At 40.6% G+C, this 22,214-nt stretch overlaps 1 protein-coding gene across 14 annotated transcripts in view; it reads left to right on the top strand.

The window, feature by feature from the left end:
• Nucleotides 1-18,405, top strand: part of cacna1aa (calcium voltage-gated channel subunit alpha1 Aa) — a 66,203-nt gene extending 47,798 nt beyond the window's left edge. For 5 of the 14 annotated variants that reach the window (XM_089019160.1, XM_089019166.1, XM_089019159.1 and 2 more), the window contains 10 exons: nt 4,135-4,249; nt 4,419-4,526; nt 5,407-5,510; nt 7,378-7,493; nt 7,570-7,690; nt 9,203-9,316; nt 11,045-11,083; nt 12,214-12,433; nt 13,909-14,168; nt 15,152-18,405. In XM_089019160.1, the coding sequence (XP_088875286.1) occupies nt 4,135-4,249; nt 4,419-4,526; nt 5,407-5,510; nt 7,378-7,493; nt 7,570-7,690; nt 9,203-9,316; nt 11,045-11,083; nt 12,214-12,433; nt 13,909-14,168; nt 15,152-15,859 (1,905 nt within the window). In that variant the 3' untranslated portion in view covers nt 15,860-18,405. The remainder of the gene's footprint in view (nt 1-4,134; nt 4,250-4,418; nt 4,527-5,406; nt 5,511-7,377; nt 7,494-7,569; nt 7,691-9,202; nt 9,317-11,044; nt 11,084-12,213; nt 12,434-13,908; nt 14,169-15,151) is intronic. The other 9 variants (XM_089019163.1, XM_089019174.1, XM_089019172.1 and 6 more) reach the window with 5 other exon arrangements.
• Nucleotides 18,406-22,214: the final 3,809 nt, after the last annotated feature.

The raw sequence follows: 22,214 nt of genomic DNA, 5'->3' as shown, positions 1-22,214 counted from the left end.
GGTCACTTTACAGTCATAGGATCAGTTTTTCTGTGGGTGAGCAGCGGCAGCCACACGCGTCAGCGTTCACTCAACCCGGAATAATAAAAAAAAAGATAGAAATCTAGCTAAAAGAATGCTAGATAGCTAGCTAATATGTTACCTGACTCAAATAGCTAGCAAGCTAGCTATATTGCTAATAGTTAGCTCTCTAGATAGCCAATAGATAGCTTGCTAGATTGATAGCTAATATGTTACCTGACTCAAATAGCTAGCAAGCTAGCTATATTGCTAATAGCTAGCTCTCTAGATAGCTAATAGACAGCTTGCTAGCTAGATAGCTGATATGTTACCTGACTCAAATAGCTAGCTGGCTAGCTATATTGCTAATAGCTAGCTCTCTAGATAGCTAATAGACAGCTTGCTAGCTAGATAGCTAATATGCTACCTGACTCAAATAGCTAGCAAGCTAGCTATATTGCTAATAGCTAGCTCTCTAGATAGCTAATAGACAGCTTGCTAGCTAGATAGCTAATATGCTACCTGACTCAAATAGCTAGCTAGCTAGCTATATTGCTAATAGCTGGCTCTCTTGATAGCTAATAGATAGCTTGCTAGATAGATAGCTAATATGCTACCTGACTCAAATAGCTAGCAAGCTAGCTATATTGCTAATAGCTAGCTCTCTCGATAGCTAATAGATAGCTTGCTAGCTAGATACCTAATATGTTACCTGACTCAAATAGCTAGCCAATTGCTAATAGCTATCTCTCTAGATAGCTAATAGACAGCTTGCTAGCTACATAGCTAATATGTTACCTGACTCAAATAGCTAGCTAGCTATATTGCTAATAACTCTGCTCTCTAGAAAGGTAATAGATAGCGGCGCCGAGCCCCCCCACCCCCAAGCTGCCTCTTTTTTTTTTAATCTATCTGTAACTCCAATCTTCTCTTTGTCCTTTGGTTTTGTCGTCAATGCAGTTCTATTCTGTTTCCAGCCCCCTACCCCCCCCCCCCCATCCTCCACATCTCTGCATAACCCCCTCCCAGCATTCAAAGCTCACCTGCCCTCCGCATGGCTCATCAAACTGCCATTTTCCCATCAACATGCCGCCCCAGATAATCCGCACACATGCGATGTCGGATTACGATTACACAACAATTCAAAGTTAACCTGACGACGAGCACATTCGACCATTGAGAAATGACCATGGACACATTTTTTTTTTTTTTTTGCACAACATCTGGCAGTGAATGAGTTAATGCTAATATCGCTTTCATTTGAATTTCCTTGCCAAAGGATGAGCCCAATGGAAATCCTGTCACCTCTTGGTTGTTCCACTTCCACTCAGGCGTAAAGTATAGCTTAGCTCAAAGAGACTGCAGGGTCTTCAGGCGGGACTGCTTTCCAACAAACACAGCTGACCGATGCTTTCTACTTCTTTTGCTTTCATTTGGATTCATTTTCTCTATCTTAACTCTCAGCCTATTATCATTATTTGTTCCTCTCCGTCATCTCTATTGGCTATTCACCCCCACCACCATCCCCCCCTGCCCCTCCCTTGACTGCTGTATCGTTTTCCTCACATGACATTTAAAGGACAACCGACACCATTTTTTTATTTCCTAACTGACATCAGAAAAACGTTTTGTAGCATCTAAAATACCCAAAACACGCAGGCTGATATTTTTTAGTCAAATGCAAAACACCAATAAAAATGAGTTAAAGTGTCCGAAAAGTACTTCAAAATGACCCCGGAAATGGCCAGTTTCAGAAGTCCCGCCCCCTTTGTTCGTGACGACACACCAGGACGTCTTTGCATTGCTCTAGAATCAAAACAATGGCTTCAGATTCAGAGAAGATGCTTTCTTGTTACTCATCCAGTTATGAATATGATTCAAATAGTTCTGAAGAGGAAAGCATAAATGTTTGGAATCGATTAAAGAAGTCCTTCCGTGTCATTTTGAGGCGTCTGGACTCCAATGTAGCGTCCCAGAAAATGCACAAGATGGCGCCCAAGTTCCGTTGGAAATGGGCTGATTTGTCTGCTGGGAATTTGTGTCAACTAGTATCAAATAGTAATCTCGGTGCAACACACGATTCACCATCACGTTATTTATTTGTTTTCCTTCTAATTTCGGATCAACACACACAACAAAGTACCCAAAATCCATTGTGTGTCGCTTTCTCGGTCCGGGGCATTCCTTCCGTGACGTCACTTAGGGCATCGTCACCAACTCAAAAACAAGACTTCCTCAATATTCAGCGCGAGTCTTAAAACATAAAATCTAGCTATGTCCGGTGGAATCTTTGTAAAATACACTCAGTAGAAGTCATTTGAAGCGATTTTACAAATTATGGACACAACTTGTCCGGAGGTGTCGCTTGTCCTTTAAGTCTCATGACACACCTTTGCCTTATGGTAGCATTCGTGTCATCTTTTTTTTCCTCCACCTTTTCCGCAGAATGCTGCTCTCTCTCACCTATTAACCCTCAAAGTCTGTCTTCATTGATGCACAAAAGACCTAAAAGATTGACCAAAAAGAGCCCCCCCCCCCTTTGCTCGATCATCCCAGCTTAGCGACAGGCTCTACCTATCTTACAAATTGTCTTCAAACAGCTGCTACATTAAAAACAGTGTACAAACTCATTTTATTGCCCCCCCCCCCCCCCCCACACACACACACACACGGGATGCTTTTTTTTGTGTCAGGCTGCGCAGCTGCTTGTCCCGTGAAGCGTATTGTTTGTGCATTGCATGCTTGCATGGAAGTGGGTCGGGGGGTGGTGAGTGGGGTGTTTTTTTTTAACTCATTCACTGCCATTCACGAATTGAAAATATGACACATTTTTTCGGGTTCTGTTTTTTTCTTGCGGGGGTGCTGATAAAGTGCTGGTCAGACCCCTGGGCAGGATTTCCCTTTTTTCCATGTTCGCACTTTGTTCCAGCTTCAGCTGTTGTTAAAGCGCTATATAAACCAATATGTATGCATTGCATTGTATTTTGGCCCTCATTTCAAGCTCATATAACTCCAGACTCATATAACTTAGGAATTAACTCGTTTTTGTGATAAAAGACAATAGTCTAAGCTTTCTTACGCTGCATTGAATAATAATAAAAAAAATCATTTATAAGCGCCTTTCTCTCAGGGTCACTGTACAGTCACAGGATCAGTTTTTCTGTGGGTGAGCAGCAGCAGCCACACGGGCCAGTGTTCACTCAACTCGGAAGTAACTCAAATAAATAGCAAGCTAGCTATCTAACGAATAGATAGATAATAGCTAGCGAATGGATAGCTAATTGCTAGCAGATAGCTAATAACTAGCAAATAGATAGCTAATTGCTAGTGAATAGATAGCTAATTGCTAGCGAATAGATAGCTAATAACTAGCGAATATATAATAATAATAATAATACTACTACTAATAATAATAATAATGTAGTCCTAAAACTCAATATTCTGTGGGTCCTGGAATTCGAAGTGAAAATGACAAAAACCCTGGCACCGGAGTGGACACATTTTTGTACACCATCTGGCAGTGAATGAGCTAATATGCTAGCGATACAGCGATGAAAGGGAAAATATAGAAGTGAGGGCCGGAGGGGGAGGGTGCATGGTTTGCCGCATGTCTGGGTGGTTACCGTTTTCCTGTCGTCAAACACAGACAAAGTGATTGTCGTGTTTGTCTCTGAACGTTTGCAAGCCAACAAGGACTGTAAAGGAATGAACCAATAAGCAAAAAAACAAACAAAATTTTAACAAGTGCCCAAAAAAAAAAAAATGTCTTGATTTTTGGTTTATTGGTTCAGAACGGGTCTCTTGTTGGAGCCTCCAATCCCCCAATGTCGGAGCTGTGGGTAACCCAAGTCTCCATTTGTTAGCTTTAGCGATAAACATCAATGGTCTGCCGCATCTCTGAGGACCAAGATTATCTGCATCAATTATTTTATATCATAATTATGGCCTATCGTGACAATTCAAGCCATTGGAATTAATTTGGTTCAAAATCACTCTAGGTGCTTATGCACAGCTCCTTCACTCCAATCTTTTATCCCTTTCCCCAATGCCCACCCCAAACCAAACACTTGGAGGTTCCATAAACAATCCGAACCGTATTTGTTTCTCAACGCGACTGACCCTCCCTCCCCACAGAGACTCCTTCGCATGGATCTGCCCGTGGCTGATGACAACACGGTCCACTTTAACTCCACCCTCATGGCTTTGATTCGCACGGCGCTGGACATCAAAATCGCTAAGATTTCAGAAGGTGCAAATTTTGTAGCGCGTCATGTTTTTTTTTTCCGATGTCTCGATTTTATTGTATTTTTTAATGTAATTTTTGGTCGTTTTTAGATATGACATAGCACCAGTTACTGAACCTAGACCTTAATACAGTGGTGAGCTGTGGATTTGTTCTGTCTGCACGTTTGTGCCAGGTGGTATTGACAAGCACCAGATGGATGCCGAGTTGAGGAAAGAGATGATGGCAATCTGGCCCAATCTCTCCCAGAAGCATCTGGATTTGCTGGTTACTCCCCACAAGTGTAAGTAGCATTGCACAAGGGCGCGCCCATTGCGCGTCACCGACTTCTCCGACGTTGTTTCTCTTCCACGTCACCTGAGGATCGCTTCTTTCCGCAAGTCTCTCCCTTCACCGCCGCACCCTCTGATACTTGCAATGACCTGAAAAGTACTCGATTTCGGCAACCGCCGCCTAAATTCAGAGGGTGCCTTTCTATAGAGCACCTCTCTATAGATGTCTTTTCACTACAGGGACTGTCACGGTTTTGTATACAGTGATACCTTGGGCTTACGAACTTAATTGGTTCCCAGACAGAGTGTCTAAGGCGAAAAGTGTGTATCCCAAAGACTAATTTCCCATAGGAAACAATTAAAATGAGAATATTCCGTTCCCAGGTCCCCATGAAACATAATTTTCTACTTTCTAATTTTCTAAGCCTTGAAACTAGTCTACAGATCTTTACAATGACAAAAACCCTGGCATTGGAGTGGACACATTTTTGTACGTGTCTGGCAGTGAAAGCGTTAATGAGGAAAGTTGATAAGTGAGACGGTTGTTTTGAGACACAAGTGCGCTCCCGGAATGACTCGAACTCCTTTCTCAAGGCACCGTTGTCGTTCCAACGCCAAGAGAAAGAAAACAAAAAGTCCAAAGGCTCAGTCGCAACTTTTACTACTTTGCAGAGCACATCACAAAGCTAGGATACTGCTAGAAAAAAAAACCCAAAAAGATCTGCCTGTGAAAAGACATTTTGCTCAATGTATGTACATATGTGGCGTGTATGTGTGAAAGTACCCGTGACTTTGTCGCTGTGCACGCCCTCACCCTTCTCTCCCATGCCTGGCGCTCAGGGTCCATACCAAAAGGGTCTAATCTTGCAGGGTAACTTGTCATTCTCTCAGCAGCGACAGACCTGACAGTTGGCAAAATCTACGCGGCCATGATGATCATGGAGTACTACCGACAGAGCAAGACCAAACGCTCGCAAGCGCTCCGTGACGAGCAGGTAACGCATAGTCAAGAGGAAGGCCCGGTATCGGACCCGTCAAAAGACGGATCATCACAGAGTGTGTTCATGGTCACCCTGCATACACTCTTGCATGATTCTGATTCTGATAGGTTGGGGCTACAGTATGTGCTGATGTGGATTAAAAATTAAAATGAGAAAGGGGCTAAAAAGTGACAAAACGTCTCGGTTCTTCAAACATTTTTGGTTATAAGTGTCAACTGGATGGAACTTCATGAGTCCGATACAACACCTTTTAGACTTTGGGCATATTTTCAAGGCATACTTTGAAACAACAATCATCCAAACTGTGTTTTTGCGGGGCTATTATTAATCACTGCCCTTCTGTCATGTGGTGTTCCGCAGGGCTCAATTTCGGGGCAGATGTTGTTCTCGCAATACCTGCTCCCATTGGGTTACATCCCAAGGAATCATGATATTTCCTTCCACTGCTATGTAGATGACTGTCAGGTCTATGTCCTACTTTCGTTACGGCCACTTTTATCCTGCCTGGAGGAAATCAAAACCTGGATGGCATAAAACTTCGGAAACTTCAATGAAAAGAAGACAGAAGTGATATGGTTTGGTCTCAGTGGCCCATGTACATCTCATCCTTTTGACTTGGAGACCCTGGCTCCTTATCTGAAGTCAACAGTCTCAAACTTGGGTCTTAAACTGGAGAGTGACTTGAAACTTCCAGCTTCTTTCATCTTAGGCAGTTGGCTAAAATCAAACATCTTGAAGCAGTAATTCATGCCGTTGTCACATCTTAGCTCGATGACTGTGATGCGCTTTACTTTGGAGTCAACCAATCCTCCATGAAGCGTCTCCAGCTGGTCTAGAATGCTGCTGCTCGCCTCTTGACTGATACTCGTAAGAGGGAGCATATAACTCCTACTCTGGCATCCTTTCACTGCCCCCCTATACATTTTAGAGTTCTTTTCAAGAATGTTTTCAAATCTTTAAATAGCCTCGGTCCTCCAGCCCTACACACCTTCCCGACGCCTCACGTCTGCTGACCAGACACTACAGATGTTCCAAAAACTAAACGGAGGCTCAGAGGGGATCAAGCCTTTTCCGTTGCTGATCCCACTCTCTGGTATGACCTGCCACTGTCACAATCTGGTTGGCGGCCGACGGGTGGCGCTGTCGGCCCCGCCTGCACCTACACAGGTGTTGATTGTTCCAATCAGTGGCAGTTAAAAGGACTCCCGGCACGACCATTCGTTGTCGGGTCATTGTATAGGTTTGCTTCACCCTGTCCGATTTTGTTCCTGCTGACTTCATTTAATACAATTTGTCAATTTGTCAACATCCAGCAAGACCTCTTGCTGCCTATCTTTAAAAACCCGTCTCAAAACTCACTTGTACTCTTTGGCATTCAACTCAACATGATTCGGAATTCATGTGCAGCACCGTAAATACAGTCCATACTCAGCATACTGTACCTCCACCCGCCTCTGTTTTTATTCAAGAGGTACCGTACTGGCTCGTCTTGAATGTATAAATGAAATTGTTCACCTCACTTCTTCAAGTTCCAATAATACGTCTGAAACATGAACACGTGAATATCCTTTTCGCATGCACTGTCCCCCTCCTTCCTCCGATTCAACCTTTCCTTATTGTTTGGACTCTGCCTTGGTACGTAACAAATGCATTACCGGCAATCTGTCGGCCACCTGATATCTATTTGACTGTTTGGTATAATGACTGAGATGTCCCACGAAAGGATGGAGACATTTTTTTGTCCACAAAGGCATGGTTGGATGGCGGCAATTGTGGTCCTGCTTTGCTCCTTTCCATGCCCCCATTTTCCCTGTCGGTCTGCCTGATAGCCGGCGATGGCCATGTCGTATATCTTACGCAGAATCGAACGCCATTACTGTTTCAGCGCGTGGAACCGCCTTCCCCCACCCAAGACGGGGGTCCAGGCCTCAACAATGCCCTCCCTCCACCTGAAGCAACCGAGACCATGAGCAACCTGTGAGTGGAAATCGGACCGTGTGCCAAGGAAGATGTGTGAGCCTTTGCGGTTGATGAGCGGATATTTGTGCCACAGCCCGGTGGAAGGGGGGGTGCCGGAGAGCCAGTCATGGGTCACTGCTCGTGCTCAGGAGATGTCCCAAAAGGTCGGGAGCTGGAGCCCCGAAGATGGCCTGGGAAGCATGACCACCTCGCAGGTAGAAAGCGTACACGGGCGCACAAATGCAGGCAGGGTTACACTCACGTACATTCAACACCTTCAATTTGCCTGTTTTATTTTTATTATGATAATTTTTTTGTTGTGGAAAACATGTTCTGACATGTTTTTTTTATCTTAAGGGGTTGTTTCCCCCTCTCCATTTTGCCCTCTCTGCTCATTTCTTTTTTGTCTCATCCTAGAGGACTTTGCTAAATAATTTAAACTGTATATACAGTATTTTTTTTCAAACTTTTTTTGCCCATGCTTTTTATTGATTTTGTTGTGTAAAACATGTTCATCTAGTTTTTCCCTTTTTTCAGCAAAAAAAAATCTATATCTATATATATATATATATATATATATATATATATATATATATATATATATATATATATATATATATATATATATATATATATATATATATATACAGTAAAGTCTCGTTATATCGATATTCAAGGGAGTCCGAAAAAATATCGATATAACCGGGACTATCGATATATCCGACCCTGTTTGCATGTAATTTTCTCAGTGCGTGCATAGAAATAGCATCGATATAACCGGGACTATCGATATATCCGATATCGATATAACGAGACTTTACTGTATATATATATTTTTTTTACGTTTTTTTAATAATAATAATAAACTATATATCGATGTATATATTATATATATATATATATATATATATATATATATATATATATATATATATATATATATATATATATATTTATTTATTTATTTCAGTCATTTATTCATTTGTCCCTTTTCGCAGCAAAAATAAGGGGAAAATGTATATATTTTTCATTTTTTGCTTGTTTCTTTGTGGAAAACATGTTCATTTAATTTTTTCCTTTTTACACACAAAAAGGGGGAAATTATACAAATAAAATATATACGATATATAAATATATATTAAAAAGAAAATATATTTTTTTTCTATTTTTGCCTGTTTTTTTATTTACTTTATTAAGTGTTGTGAAAACATGTTGATTATTTTTTTTCCCTTTGCACACCAAAAATAGGGGGAAAATATTTATGTATTTTTTCCTTTTTTTTTTAACCTGTTTTGATTTATTTATATTTTGTTGTGGAAAACCGGTTCATTTAATATTTCCCTTTTTAAACCAAAAAAGGGGAAAAATAAGGATATATTTTTTAAATAGTATTTTTTTTTAATAAACTAGGGACGTTGGTTGCTACAGTGGACAGCTTCTCGTGTTATCAGGTCATAGGGTGCACAAAAGGGTTAATCAAAGGTCAACTCAGATGTTGCCATTTGTCCCATCCCTGTTCTCGATTGCGAAAGTATACCTGATGAAATGAGGACCCTCAAAATTAGAATCAGGAACCTTGAAAACGTCTTGTCACGGTGCTCATCCAATCCTCTCATTGACCTCATGCACTTTTGATTCTCTGCCTTCCGCATCCTCCCCCCCCCCCCCCCTTCCCCCTCCTGTTGACTTGGCAAGCGGTCACAACATCTCTCCTGCTCTGTTTACAGACGGTAGAGATGAGAGAGATGGGGCAGGATGGTTACTCGGATACTGAGCACTTTCCACCAATGGAAGGCCACGGCAGGGCCGCTTCCATGCCCCGCCTACCAGGCGACAACCAAGTGAGCAGCATTGTCACCTCTCCAATCGTCCACCTTGTGTTTCCCCTTCCTCATTTTGTCCCCCACGCCCCCCCTTCTTGGTCTCCCTGCTCATTTTTTCTTTGCTAAATACTTCATTGCTATTGGTTCACAGACGCTGCCCCTTATGAAACATTTGAAATGAGAAGGTTCAAACGAGACATTTTTTTTTGTTTCCTAACTGACATCAGAAAAACGTTTTATAGCATCTAAAATACCCAAAAGACGCAGGCTGATATTTTTAGTCAAATACAAAACACCAATAGAAATGAGTTAAAGTGTCCCAAAAGTACTTCAAAATGACCTCAGAGATGCCGAGTTTCAGAAGGTCCCGCCCCTTTGTTCGTGACGTCACGCCAGGACGTCTTCGCCTTGCTCTCGAATCAAAACAATGGCTTCAGATTCAGAGAAGATGCTTTCTTGTTACTCATCCAGTTATGAATATGATTCAAGTAGTTCTGAAGAGGAAAGCGTAAATGTTTGCAATCGATTAAAGAAGTCCTTCCGTATCAATTCGAGCCGTCTGGACTCCAATGTAGCGCCCAGAAAATGCACAAGATGGCGCACAAGTTCTATTGGTAATGGGATGATTTGTCCACTGGGAATTTGTGTCAACTTACACCTTCTTTATGCATGTTACCGCAATTGGCTGCGACACACACTGATTCACCATTGCGTTATTTATGTAGTTTCCTTCTAATTTCGCGATCAACACTGTGTTTTCAGATGAAAAAAAAGTACCCAAAATGCATTGTGTGTCGCTTTCTCGGTCAGGGGCGTTCCCTCCGTGACGTCACTTAGGGCATCGTCATCAACTCGAAAACAAGACTTCCTGAATATTCAGCACCAGTCTTAAAATGTAAAATATAGCTAGCTATATGCGGTGGAATCTTTGTAATATGCGCTCAGTAGAAGTCATTTGAATTGATTTGACAAATTATCAACACAACTTGTTCGGAGGCGTCGGTTGTCCTTTAAATATTGATTTTTTTTTTTGCAGCAATGCTCGCGAACCATAGCAAGGCAAAGTTCAACCTATCCTCCGATTATGTCTCCTCTTCCACATCTTATCATCGCTTACATGTGATCGTTCCTCTTTTCATTGTTATTCATTTTGTCCCGTTCCACAGTGGTGAGTGCTCTGGTTGTCAAAAAAAAAACATGTCAGAGAGACGCAATGTGCACCGACTGAAGGCCCATTTTTATTTACTTTGTTGTTGTTGCGACGATGGCTCGACTAAGCTTCAAGATGTATTTTTGTTAAGGGTAGTTAAGATAAAGTTTCTCTCGTCCATCACGACTAGCATGTGCTATGTGTGTGCATACCAGTGGCTGTATGTCACTCCTAGGCCTTCACTAGTGCTACTCTGAATCAGTCGTATACATATATGTGTGTGTTTGAATTCACCCCGCTTCTGTCAGATCGTGAGTATGCGTGCGCCTATGTTGTTTTGTATATTGTACCATTGCTTTTGCGCCCATGCCGTTGGTTCTTTGTGTATTTTCTCTGTGACTGTCAATCAATCACTGTTTTGGTGTCTTTCACCTGCCGTGTGTGGTAAGTGTTTCTTTCCTTTCACTGCTGCTTCTGGAGCCAAATTAGGTCCAGGTTCTGCTTCATTTGTGGCTGTGTGTGTGTGTGTGTGTGCGTGTGCTTGTGTGTGTGTGTGTATGTGTGTGTGTTTTGTGTTTTTTTCTGTGCTCACACAGAAGCGGAGGAAGGGAAAACAGCGTGGCAGTCACCTCAGTGTATGTACAACCCCCCCCCCCACCCGACCCCCCATTGTCATCTCTTCTCTGTCGCTCTGACTTGCTTTTAAAACGCAGTCCCACCAAGCAGTTGAATTTGTTTCAATTTTCGAAATAGTCACCATTCCATATGAATAGTGTTGAGCGAAATACTCTGGTGTCTATTAATGGTTAAACGGTTTGAAGCATGACTGAAAGATTTCCGCCTGATGTCGCACTGCCATGTTATATGTCGCTCTGTTTGGAAGCCACTATCAAAATCAAATATTGATTTTTTATTTTTTAATTTTAATTTTAATTTTAATTTTAATAAATTTAAATTTTATGTTTATGTTTATGTTTATGTTTATTTTTATTTTTATGTTTGTTTATTTTTATGTTTATGTTTATTTGTATTTGTATTTGTATTTGTATTTGTATTTGTATTTTTATTTGTATTTGTATTTGTATTTTTATTTTTATTTTTGTTTATTTTTACTTTTACTTTTACTTTTACTTTTACTTTTACTTTTATTTTTAATTTTAATTTTAATTTTAATTTTAATTTTAATTTTAATTTTAATTTTATTTTTATTTTTGTTTTAATTTTAATTTATTTTTCTTTATTTTTCTTTATTTGCCAGTATCCTCAGTGGGTCTCCCAATACTTTTGTCCATACTTTTTGTCCATATAGTGTACTTAACAATTTTGTAGTCTACTTTGACCCCATTGGCTCTCGCCTACTGTCTTGATCGACACGTCGAGTACTCAAGAAAAGTCTTTGCGTGCCTGCATGCAAACACGACATACAAAACAGGGTTATGCAATAGAGTTTCCTACAGTCTGGAATGTGCCTTGCTCATGGGGATTTGGGGAAATGAGGATGGACTGACACGTCAATGCCTTTTTTTTAAAGAATTTTCAGAAGCATGAAATGAAGGCATGGCTGCTTGCCATCATCGTAAATTTTCTTTGGGATATTTGTTGTACCCGCAAGCTTTTCGCAGTGCTATGAGGGCGACTTTACTGCAAACTTTGCAATGACGCAAAGGGGGATGAAAGATGGCGTCGGTTGTCAATTAAGCCCCTCCCCCCCCAAAAAAAAAAAACAATCTCTCATCAAACGTCCCTCCCTGTTTTTCTCCCACAGACCATCGATGACAACAGCCCCATGAAGCGTTCGGCCTCGTCGTTAGGTCACAGCAGGTCGGGACGCGGCAGTAGAGACAAAGGAGGCCCGGATGGCTACAATATGGAGCGCGTTATACCCGAGGAAGGTCGTGCTGCTTCCAGGCACGGGCATAGAAGAAAAGAACGCAGCCATCGTGCCTCCGAGAGGTCGCTGAGTCGCTACGCGGAAGTGGACGCAGGTTGTGTTCAACTTTATACTCATTATATGATGGTGAAAACCCGATGAACACTCACATAGGAACACCATTCAATTACTTAGCTGAATACGTACTAGTGAACCTATGACATTTTCAAAATACTTTCACTATTTTTCAATGTTAGAAGCTTTACAGCATCAGCTCCATTTATTAGCTAGCGAGCTTTCTATCTGAGTTACTTCCGGGTTGAGTGAAGGCTATTAGCTAGCTTTCTATCTATTTGAGTTACTTATATTCTGGTGTGCCTTATAAACCGTAAAATATGGTAATAGAATCTTGAAAAGAACTTTAATATGCATTAAGAGCCAGTGAAGGGATGCTAGAGTTACAGTATATGCTCCCTCTTACGAGTACCAGTCAAGATACGTCTGTGTAAGCTCTCAGTCGTACCTGAGTGGTCCATCGATGAAAAGGTTTCTTCAGCCGTCATCTGTACTTCTTTGAAGGTGTCGGATGTTTCGCTTCTTATCCAAGAAACTTCGTCAGCAAACTAAAGTCTTACTGGTAGTTTAACTAACTAACTACCTAACTACCAGTAAGACTGAGGGTTGAAGGTTAGGGTTGTTTACGGGGTGCAGGTTGTCGTTAGGTAGTTAGTTAGTTAAACTACCAGTAAGACTTTAGTTTGCTGACGAAGTTTCTTGGATAAGAAGCGAAACGTCCGACACCTTTAAAGAAGTACAGATGACGGCTGAAGAAACCTTTTCATCAATACCAGTCAAGATGCAAGGAGCATTATTCTGGATCAGCTGGAGACGCTTCATGGAGGATTGGCTGACTCCAAAGTAAAGCTAGCACGACAGTCATCGAGCAGAGATATGACAGAGGGTTGAATTACTGAAAAATATGATGATTATTATATACAGTAAAGTCTCGTTATATCGATATCGGATATATCGATAGTCCCGGTTATATCGATACTATTTCTATGCACGCACGGAGAAAATTACATGCAAACAGGGTCGGATATATCGATAGTCCCGGTTATATCGATATTTTTTCGGACTCCCTTGAATATCGATATAACGAGACTTTACTGTATAATATATATGATATATAATATATAATACAGTAAAGTCTCGTTATATCGATATTCTCGGGAGTCGGAAAAAATATCGATAAAACCGGACTATCGATATATCCGATCCTGCGCGCATGTAATTTTCTCCTGGCGTTCATAGAAATAGTATCGTAATAAGCGGTACTATCACTATCGATATAACGAGACTTTACTGTATATGAAAACTAGTCGTTAGAGGGCAACAATATTGGCATTAGGTGATTGAAAAGTAACAAAAGAAGTAACTTAACATCAGGACCAGTATTTCAGGTAATGCAGAATGTAATTATGATGCACCCCCTCCACCCCAAAATATGTAAACCTATCATTTCCATCAACTACTAAATGAATATAATTTACCGCTGTACTAATCCTCTGCTGTCGGGTTTGGGCGCAGACACCCAGTCCGGAGACCTGATATCCAGGGACAGGGATCGGGATCGAGATCGTGGTCGGTCTAAGGACCGCAAGCACCATCACCATCATCACCACCATCACGGCTCGGTGGATAAAGAACGCTACACGGCGGAGCGTGGCGGCGATTACACCCGCAAGCCTTCTTGCGACAGAGAGCCCGACCGGGAGAGAGAAAGGGAGCGAGACCCGCGATGGTCGCGATCCCCCAGCGAAGGTCGAGACTGCATCGCGCATAGACAGGTAGGATTCTGGGTATTTGGGTGATCTAGGGTCTTCGGTTAAAGCCACGTGATTGGTCAAAAAGGCTGCAGTGAGGGGGTGTGGGGGGGTAAACAGAGACAGGCAGACGACAGAGAGTTACAAAATGGATAGAAAACAGTGAAATTTGGACTCGTTTCAACTTTGATGGTTCAAAAGCAGAGTGTAGACCGCAAGGTTAAAATATCCCATCAATCAGGCTCCACAAATAAACCGCACAAGCAATCTGTACACTTGATGCAAAATGGATAGAAAACTGTGAAATTTAGACTCGTTTCAACTTTGATAGTTCAAAAGCAGAGTGTAGACCGCAAGGTTAAAATATCCCATCAATCAGGCTCCACAAATAACCCGCACAAGCCATCTGTACGCTTGATGCAAAAAGCTATCAACTCAGCTAAACAGAACACAATTAATGAGGAACAAGGTAAAATTATGGCAGAGAAAGCACCTACAAGGGATTATTCCTCAAGATGGTGAAAGAAGAAGGCTACGTTCCTCATCAACTGTTTAATGCTAATGAAACCGGCCACTCCGTTCCATCAAGCCATCAATGACCATCACAAAGGTAAATAAAAAAAACTTTATTATACCGCAGTTTATTTCTTTAATTATAATACCATAGCACATTTATTATACATAAAATAAGGTATATTTGGTGTACTTTTAAGGCTTAGAAAATTACAAAGTAGAAAATTATGTTTTATGGGGACCTAGGAACGGATTATTCTCATTTTAATGGTTTCCTATGGGAAATTATTTTTTGGGATACACACTTTTCGCCTTACATACTGTCTGAGAAGCAATTAAGTTCATAAGCCAAGGTATCACTGTACTTTATCACTGGCGCTTGTCTTTACGTCCTTTTCACCTTCTGGTTCTTTGTCCGTCATCCCGGACTCTATGTTGCGTCATTGACTCTGTGGTTCGTACTTTTTATTTGCCTTCTTTCACTTTTGCTGTAGGGCAGTAGTTCGGTCAGCGCAAGTCCCGTCCCATCAACCTCCGGGACGAGCACGCCGCGCCGAGGCCGCCGTCAGTTGCCTCAGACGCCCGCAAAGCCACGCCCCCACGTGACGTACTCCCCTGTAGTCCGTAAGGCCGTGCCCGCACAACCTCGCCGATTGTCTCCGGACGTTCCCCAAGGTCCGCTTCCCGTTGGCGGCGTCCCGCCGGCCCACCACGGCGTTCCGCGTCAGAGTCATCACCCTCCGCTTCGCTGGGCGGACGCGGACGGGGGATCCTTAGAAGGGGACGGTAGCTTTTACAACCAAAACTACCACCACGAACCGCCAGCCCATGAACCGGGCGGTAACCCCCACCTTCACCCGTTGGTCAGCCACCAACTGCCGCCTCCTCCGCAGCCGCGCAACGTGCACCCCGTAAACAACCCTAACCCGCACCCCTTGCCGCCACACCCGCAGCCAAACCGTTCCTCGCCCAGGACCGTCCACCACATGCCTCCATCCGGCGCTCCTCTTCAAGGCCAAGCGCAACCTCCCGTCCAACGTCGCCTACCCAACGGTTACCGCTCTTCGTCACCTTCCACGCATCTTCACGGACCCCAACACAGTGGGCCTCATAAGGTCCCGCCCCCGGCGGGACACCCTCGGGGACCCCGCAAGGGTCTGCATGAACCTTATTGCGAGAAGGAGCAGGACGACTGGTGCTAGCCCACGTTTGGTGGCCAGTCTTAGGGCAACGAATGAAACAAGAACGCTCAAACGTGAAAACAAACAAACACACAAAAAAATCATAAAGGAAAAGGAAGTAAGAATTGACGACAAATGCCAAGGGACAGTTTTGAAGGACGATTGAAAGTTTTGTCTCTGATCAAGAGCTACAGCCACTTACAAGATGTCAAGAGTTGCAATTAACTCATTCACTGCCATTCACTAATTTATTCGGGAAATTGAAAATAGGACGTTGAGCGCCATTTTTTTCTCAATACTTGGGTGCTGATAAAGCGCTGACCATGGCCTCTGGCAATGTTTTTTTTTCTTTTCCACAATGGGGCAGTATTTCCCTTTTTTTACATGTTTGCGCTTTGTTCCAGCTTCAGCTGTTGTTAAAGCGCTATATAAACCAATACGTATGTATTGCATTGTATTTTGGACAGTCACCCTAATTTCAAGCTCATATAACTCCAGACCCATATAATTTAGGAATTAACTTGTTTTTTTTCTGATGAAAAAGATGTTAGCGCTTTATTCCAACTTCAGCTGTTGTTAAAGCGCTATGTAAATTAATACGTATGTATTGCATTGTATTTTGGACATATGCCCTCATTTCAAGGCCACATAACTCCAGACCCATACAATTTAGGAATTAACTCTTTATTTCTGATGAAAGAAGAAAGTTTAAGGCACGGGTGTAAAAGTCATTTTTTGCCACGGGCCACATTGTAGTTATGGTTTTGTCCTGAGGGCCGTTATGAATTTTGGGAAGCCATTAGAATCTTTAATCCCCTCCACATATTACATATAGAGCGCACAACAAATTAATAAATAACTAGTTTTCAAATCTGAAGTCAAGAATAATGACTGTTATTGTGGTTTACATCCCAAAATATGACATTTTGGTTAGGATTTTAGCAAGCATTATGGAATTTCACAAGTTTGATTTGCTTTCGCGGGCCGAAACAAATGATGTGGCGGACCGGATTTGGCCCCCGGGCCTTGACTTAGACATCCCTTCCCAAAGGTTTCTTATGCTGCATTGCATGTTGTCCTAAAACTAATGTATCTTTATTCATCTCGCAGTGGAGACATTTACATTTCACAGCAGCAATATTCTGCGTGTCCTGGAATTATAGTGACAATGACAAAAACCCTGGCACTGGATCGGCCACATTTTTTACACGTCTGGCAGTGAATGAGTTAAAAAAAAAGATACACTATTTTTATTTATTTATTTTACTTCCGAAAGCTAACTTGAATTATGTTAGCTAGGAAGAATGTCAACTCTAAAAGCCACCCAGCCACTTGTAGAAATATTGATGAGTTTTATCATCTCTTTTTAAATTAGAACAAAAATAGACGACGAGAGGCTACGAGAGTTCGTATAGAGGGGGGGGGGGGTGTTGACTTTAGGATCAGATTCCAACTGGGAGGACAAAAAAAACTATTCACGCCCCTCCCCCCTCGTCATGATGGAGAAACAAAGCGATGACGGGTTTTAAAGCACCAAACTAGTTCTCTTCTCGTCTTACTACAACGGCCTGCTTCTTCCGCTTTTTTCTCCTCTTTCAAAACACGCGAGCTTGAATCTCCTCTTGCAACCTTCACACGCCTTTAAAAAAAAAAAAGACTTTAAACCCGGTTTGATCTTGCATGAATGACCAAGAAAAAAAAGTAACAAGGAATTTACTGTATGTCAGGGGGGGTGGAGGGACATTTTTCTTCCGGTTGTAGCTTTTCAAAATGCAATGAATCGCCGTTTGGTTTCTTTCTTTTTCGCCCCCTTTTTTGAAATCCGTTCAAAAAAATCTCATCTTCACTCCAAAAAAATGACGTTTCGTGTCATTGTATGAAAAAAAAAAGACTTTTTTTGCTTGCGTGCCTCCATGTTGTGTGCCAAATGCCTGCCACTCATACAGATGGAAATGCACTTTTTTTGAAAATGTTCGAACAAAAAGTGATCATTATACAACGGTCAACTTGGCAAGCAGGGTAAAGTAAATATGGCGCCGTTTATGTTTATTGGAAATATTTAAGAGCTCTTCCCTAAAAAGAGATTGATGGAGAGAAAGTTGGAGAATGAAGAGAAACTGGTTGTTTTCTTTGACCATAATAAATAAGGGAGCGCAAGTGACATGCAATAATAATAATAATAATAATAATAATAATAATAATTGTCCCTAGGTGTGGTTGTTTGTCCCCCACTTAATGCCTGAAGACCAACCCCGCAACCCTAATGAGGATAAAAGCGGTCTGGAAAATTGATGCATATAAAATATAGTATAAATATAATATAAAAATAAAATAGCAATATAAAATAAAAATATTGGACTTCAACTCGCTAGCTATTAGCTATCTATTTGCTAGCTAGCTACCTAGCTAGCTTGTATTCTATTTGAGTTATTTCCGGGTTGAGTGAATGCTGTGGCTGCTCACCCACAGAAGAAAAAAACTTATCCTGTGACTGTAAAGTGACCTTGAGAGTTTTGAAAGGCGCTTATAAATGAATTATTATTATTATTATTATTATTATTATTATTATTATTATTATTATTATTGGATTGGCCTTTATTAGTCTTGCAGTGAAGAAATTTACATTTCACAGCAGCAAAGTGTGATGATGATGATGGATGATTATTATTATTATTATTATTATTATTATTATTATTAGACTGGATTTGCCTTTATTAGTCTCGCAGTGGAGAAATTTACATTTCACAGAAGCAAAGTGTGATTATTATTATTATTATTATTATTATTATTATTATAAAACTTACAGGCATTACGGAATTAAATAAATATAAAAACATTTTGTTTGTCCAGTACTTTGAATGGCCATTGTGCTGCTCTCCAGCTTGACCACTAGGGGGCAGTATATGACAGGCAGACTTAAAGTGTTCAACAGTATCGAAGTACATTGAAGTACATACAGTACAGTAAGAAGTACATACAGTATTTGAATAACATGACGTCACTCAATGCCACTGAAAAGATGTCGGAGCTTTGTTATGGTTCAAGAAAACACCAAATGCTTTGTTTGCCTCACGTGTATATAGTGAATTTCTTTCTGTGTGATTCTTCTTATACGTGTGCCTCCAACTAACACCGCTGTCAGCGTTTTTTGTTGTTTTTTTTTAGCGTTATGTGTCACTGTTAATTTCTGTTTGATCACCTATTGACCACAGAATGCACCACAGGGAGAAAAAAAAAAGATAAACCTATCAGTGTCTTTCCAACTTGAGCGGAATGTCACTTTTTTTTCATAACACTTTGGAATGAGACTGCACACAAGGTATGTCGTGTGAATATTTGCGGTATGTGTGTGTAAGTGAGGTAGAGTGATGTAGTGACATTTTTTTTCTCATTGGTTGCACACTTTCTGCCTCAACACACACAAAAAAAAATGCGGGTGTGTATGTTTGAGCGGTCTTTCATTGTTTCTGTGACACAGTTTTTGACATCCCCACCTTAAAGGACAACCGACACCTCCGGACAAGTTGTGTCCATAATTTGTAAAATCATTTCAAATGACTTCTACTGAGCGTATTTTACAAAGATTCCACCGCATATAGCTATATTTTACCTTTTAAGACTCACGTTGAATATTCAGGAAGTCTTGTTTTCGAGTTGATGACGATGCCTGATGTGACGTCACGGAGGGAACGCCCCTGACAGAGAAAGCAACACACAATGCATTTTAGGTACTTTGTCTGGTCTGAAAACTTTGTGTTGATCCGTGTTGATGGCGAAATTAGAAAGAAAAAAAAAACAAATAACGCGATGGTGAATCGTTGTGTGTTGCAACAAGACTACTATTTGATACTAGTTGACACAAATTCCCAGCAGACAAATCAGCCCATTTCCAACGGAGCTTGGGCACCATCTTGTGCATTTTGTGGGTGCTACATTGGAGTCCAGACGCCTCAAAATGAGACGGAAGGACTTCTTAAATTGATAGAAAACATGTATGCTTTCCTCTTCAGAACTATTTGAATCGTATTCATAACTGGATGAGTAACAAGAAAGCATCTTCTCCGAATCTGAACTCTCTGAAGCCATTGTTTTGATTCTGGAGCAAGGCAGTCTGTGACCAAAAGTAACGTCACAAACAAGGGGGCGGGACTTTCTCAATCTGCCCAGTTCCGAGCTCATTTTGTGGCAGTTTTGGGACACTTTGAGTCATTTTTATTGGTGTTTTGCATTTGACTAAAACTATCATACTGTGTGTTTTGGGTATTTTAGATGCTATAAAACATTTTTCTGATGTCAGTTAGGAAACAATAAAAGGGTGTCGGTTGTCCTTTAAATTTGGTGATATTTTTTTTTGGGGGGGGGGGGATATTTTGACTGGTCTATCGAGAACAAACAAAAAAAGATGGCGTGCGTGTGTATGCATGTGTCAGTTGTCGTTATCAATCACCATCCTTATTTTTTTTTGTCTATGCTGCAGTGAAAGCAACACTAATTAACCACACTGAGTTTCAAAGAACAATGTAAAGCCGTAAATGAGAAGAAAATGATGTTTTTTATTTTATAAATAGGAAAGTTTAAAAAAAAAAATCTAGTTCAAGAACTGCATGTGCTATGTGCATGCCACACTGTGGGTTAACAGTCATCTTCAGGACAAAAAAAAAAAAGAAAAATAGACGAATGAATTCATAGATATTGAAAAAAAAAGATATATAAATAGATGTTTTTTTTAAAGAAGCAAGCTTTTTTTCCTTCTATTTTTGAAAACAAAAAATATTATGAAAACAAAGGACCAAAAAAAACGGGATCAAAACACAAAAGGACACTTTTGGTGAGAGTCTATTTTTTTTCTTGTTATGGGCTCGAGGCACAACACAATGTTGAATGTTGAAGACACTACTGCATATATGGAGGGAAAAAAACAAAGAAAAAAAGTGCAGATCTAATGATGATGATGTGTTTTGCCGATATTTGTCGCGTATGAGGGGAGGGGGGGGGACCAAACTGGAGCATACTTGGCTATATGGGACCCTCTGATCTCTCACTCTCTCTCTCCTTTTTCCTCTCCTTTTCTGTCTTTCCGACGCTGTCTCTTTCACACTCTTATCTCTCCAATCACTCTCGACCTGTCTCACCACAATTTCTACCAGTGCATTTTGTAATTCCAAGCAACTCTTCCTAAAGAATTAAAAAAGTAATAATAATAAAATATTTAAAAAATGAGAGAATGCACACTGGATTCCCTGAGAGTCATTTCTACGTCACCGGGTTGTTTGCCACTTTTACCACAATCACCTCGAACACACACATATTTTTAAACAGGTACACTTGTACCATAAGAAAAAAATAGTTAAATGATATGAGTCTGGAGCAGGCAGGGCAGGCCATGTCAAAAAAAAATAAATTTAAAAACGGATGGCAAGATGGCCCTAAAACGCTACAAACATGAAGAAGAAAGCAACATGATGGGTAAACTATTGGCATATCAACCCAACGCTAGACAGAAAAAGGGACAAATCACCCCAATTGTGCTTTTGTTATTAATGTAGAGTAACATGCCAGCGGTAACATAAAATAAAGAAACTTCCTTAAATCGTTTTCTTGTTCTTTCATTTTTACACCCAAGTATTCGTCTATGAAAATACAGACCGCTACATTAACTTGCAAAATGGCCGCCCATCGTGGATAAAAAAAAAACGGTTGCCATGAATATCGGACTTGGACTATTGTGGCTGCCATAGACAATATTTTTGTAATAAACATTTTTATGTGATGAATACACTCGTTTTGGTCATCAAGAGTAGTTTGTTATTGGCTTGCAATCTGTTTACTCGCCTAAAGAGGGCAGCACTGCCTTGCAAATAGAAATGTGCATGGCTTTTCGAAACAAAATGAAAAGGATGCTTCTAAAAATGATGAACGACAGTGTCGTAAAATTTATTCAGATCGTGTCGGACCTGATCTGAATACATTTAGATTTATATATTAATTGGCATATTTTATATTAATAAAAACACTACTCGGAAAGTAAAAAATATGTATATGACATGTAGGTATTACTTTCAAATAATGGTATTCTCACAAACAAATATTAGGGATGTGACAATATTTTTCAATAATTCATCACACATTTTTAAATACCATATTAAAGTGCATTTAAATAGCTTTCAAATCATGTATAGATTATTGTTCTATGACAAATAATAAGGAAATAATGGAATTTTTATTTTTTTAAAATATGAGTGGATTTTCTGCCTGTAATTACAGTTAAAAAATGAAAATAAGTGACCGAGTGCATTATTAAAGTTTAAACTGTATCATAACTTTCTTAATATTTGGCAGATCTTAACGAGTAAGGTGCCATTGGAAAGCTTGTGAA

Source organism: Hippocampus bargibanti, linkage group LG17 (genome assembly GCF_051943395.1).
Source record: "Hippocampus bargibanti isolate YZ-2025 linkage group LG17, ASM5194339v1, whole genome shotgun sequence".
Lineage (NCBI taxonomy): Eukaryota > Metazoa > Chordata > Actinopteri > Syngnathiformes > Syngnathidae > Hippocampus > Hippocampus bargibanti.
This window is presented reverse-complemented; position numbering and strand designations above follow the sequence as displayed.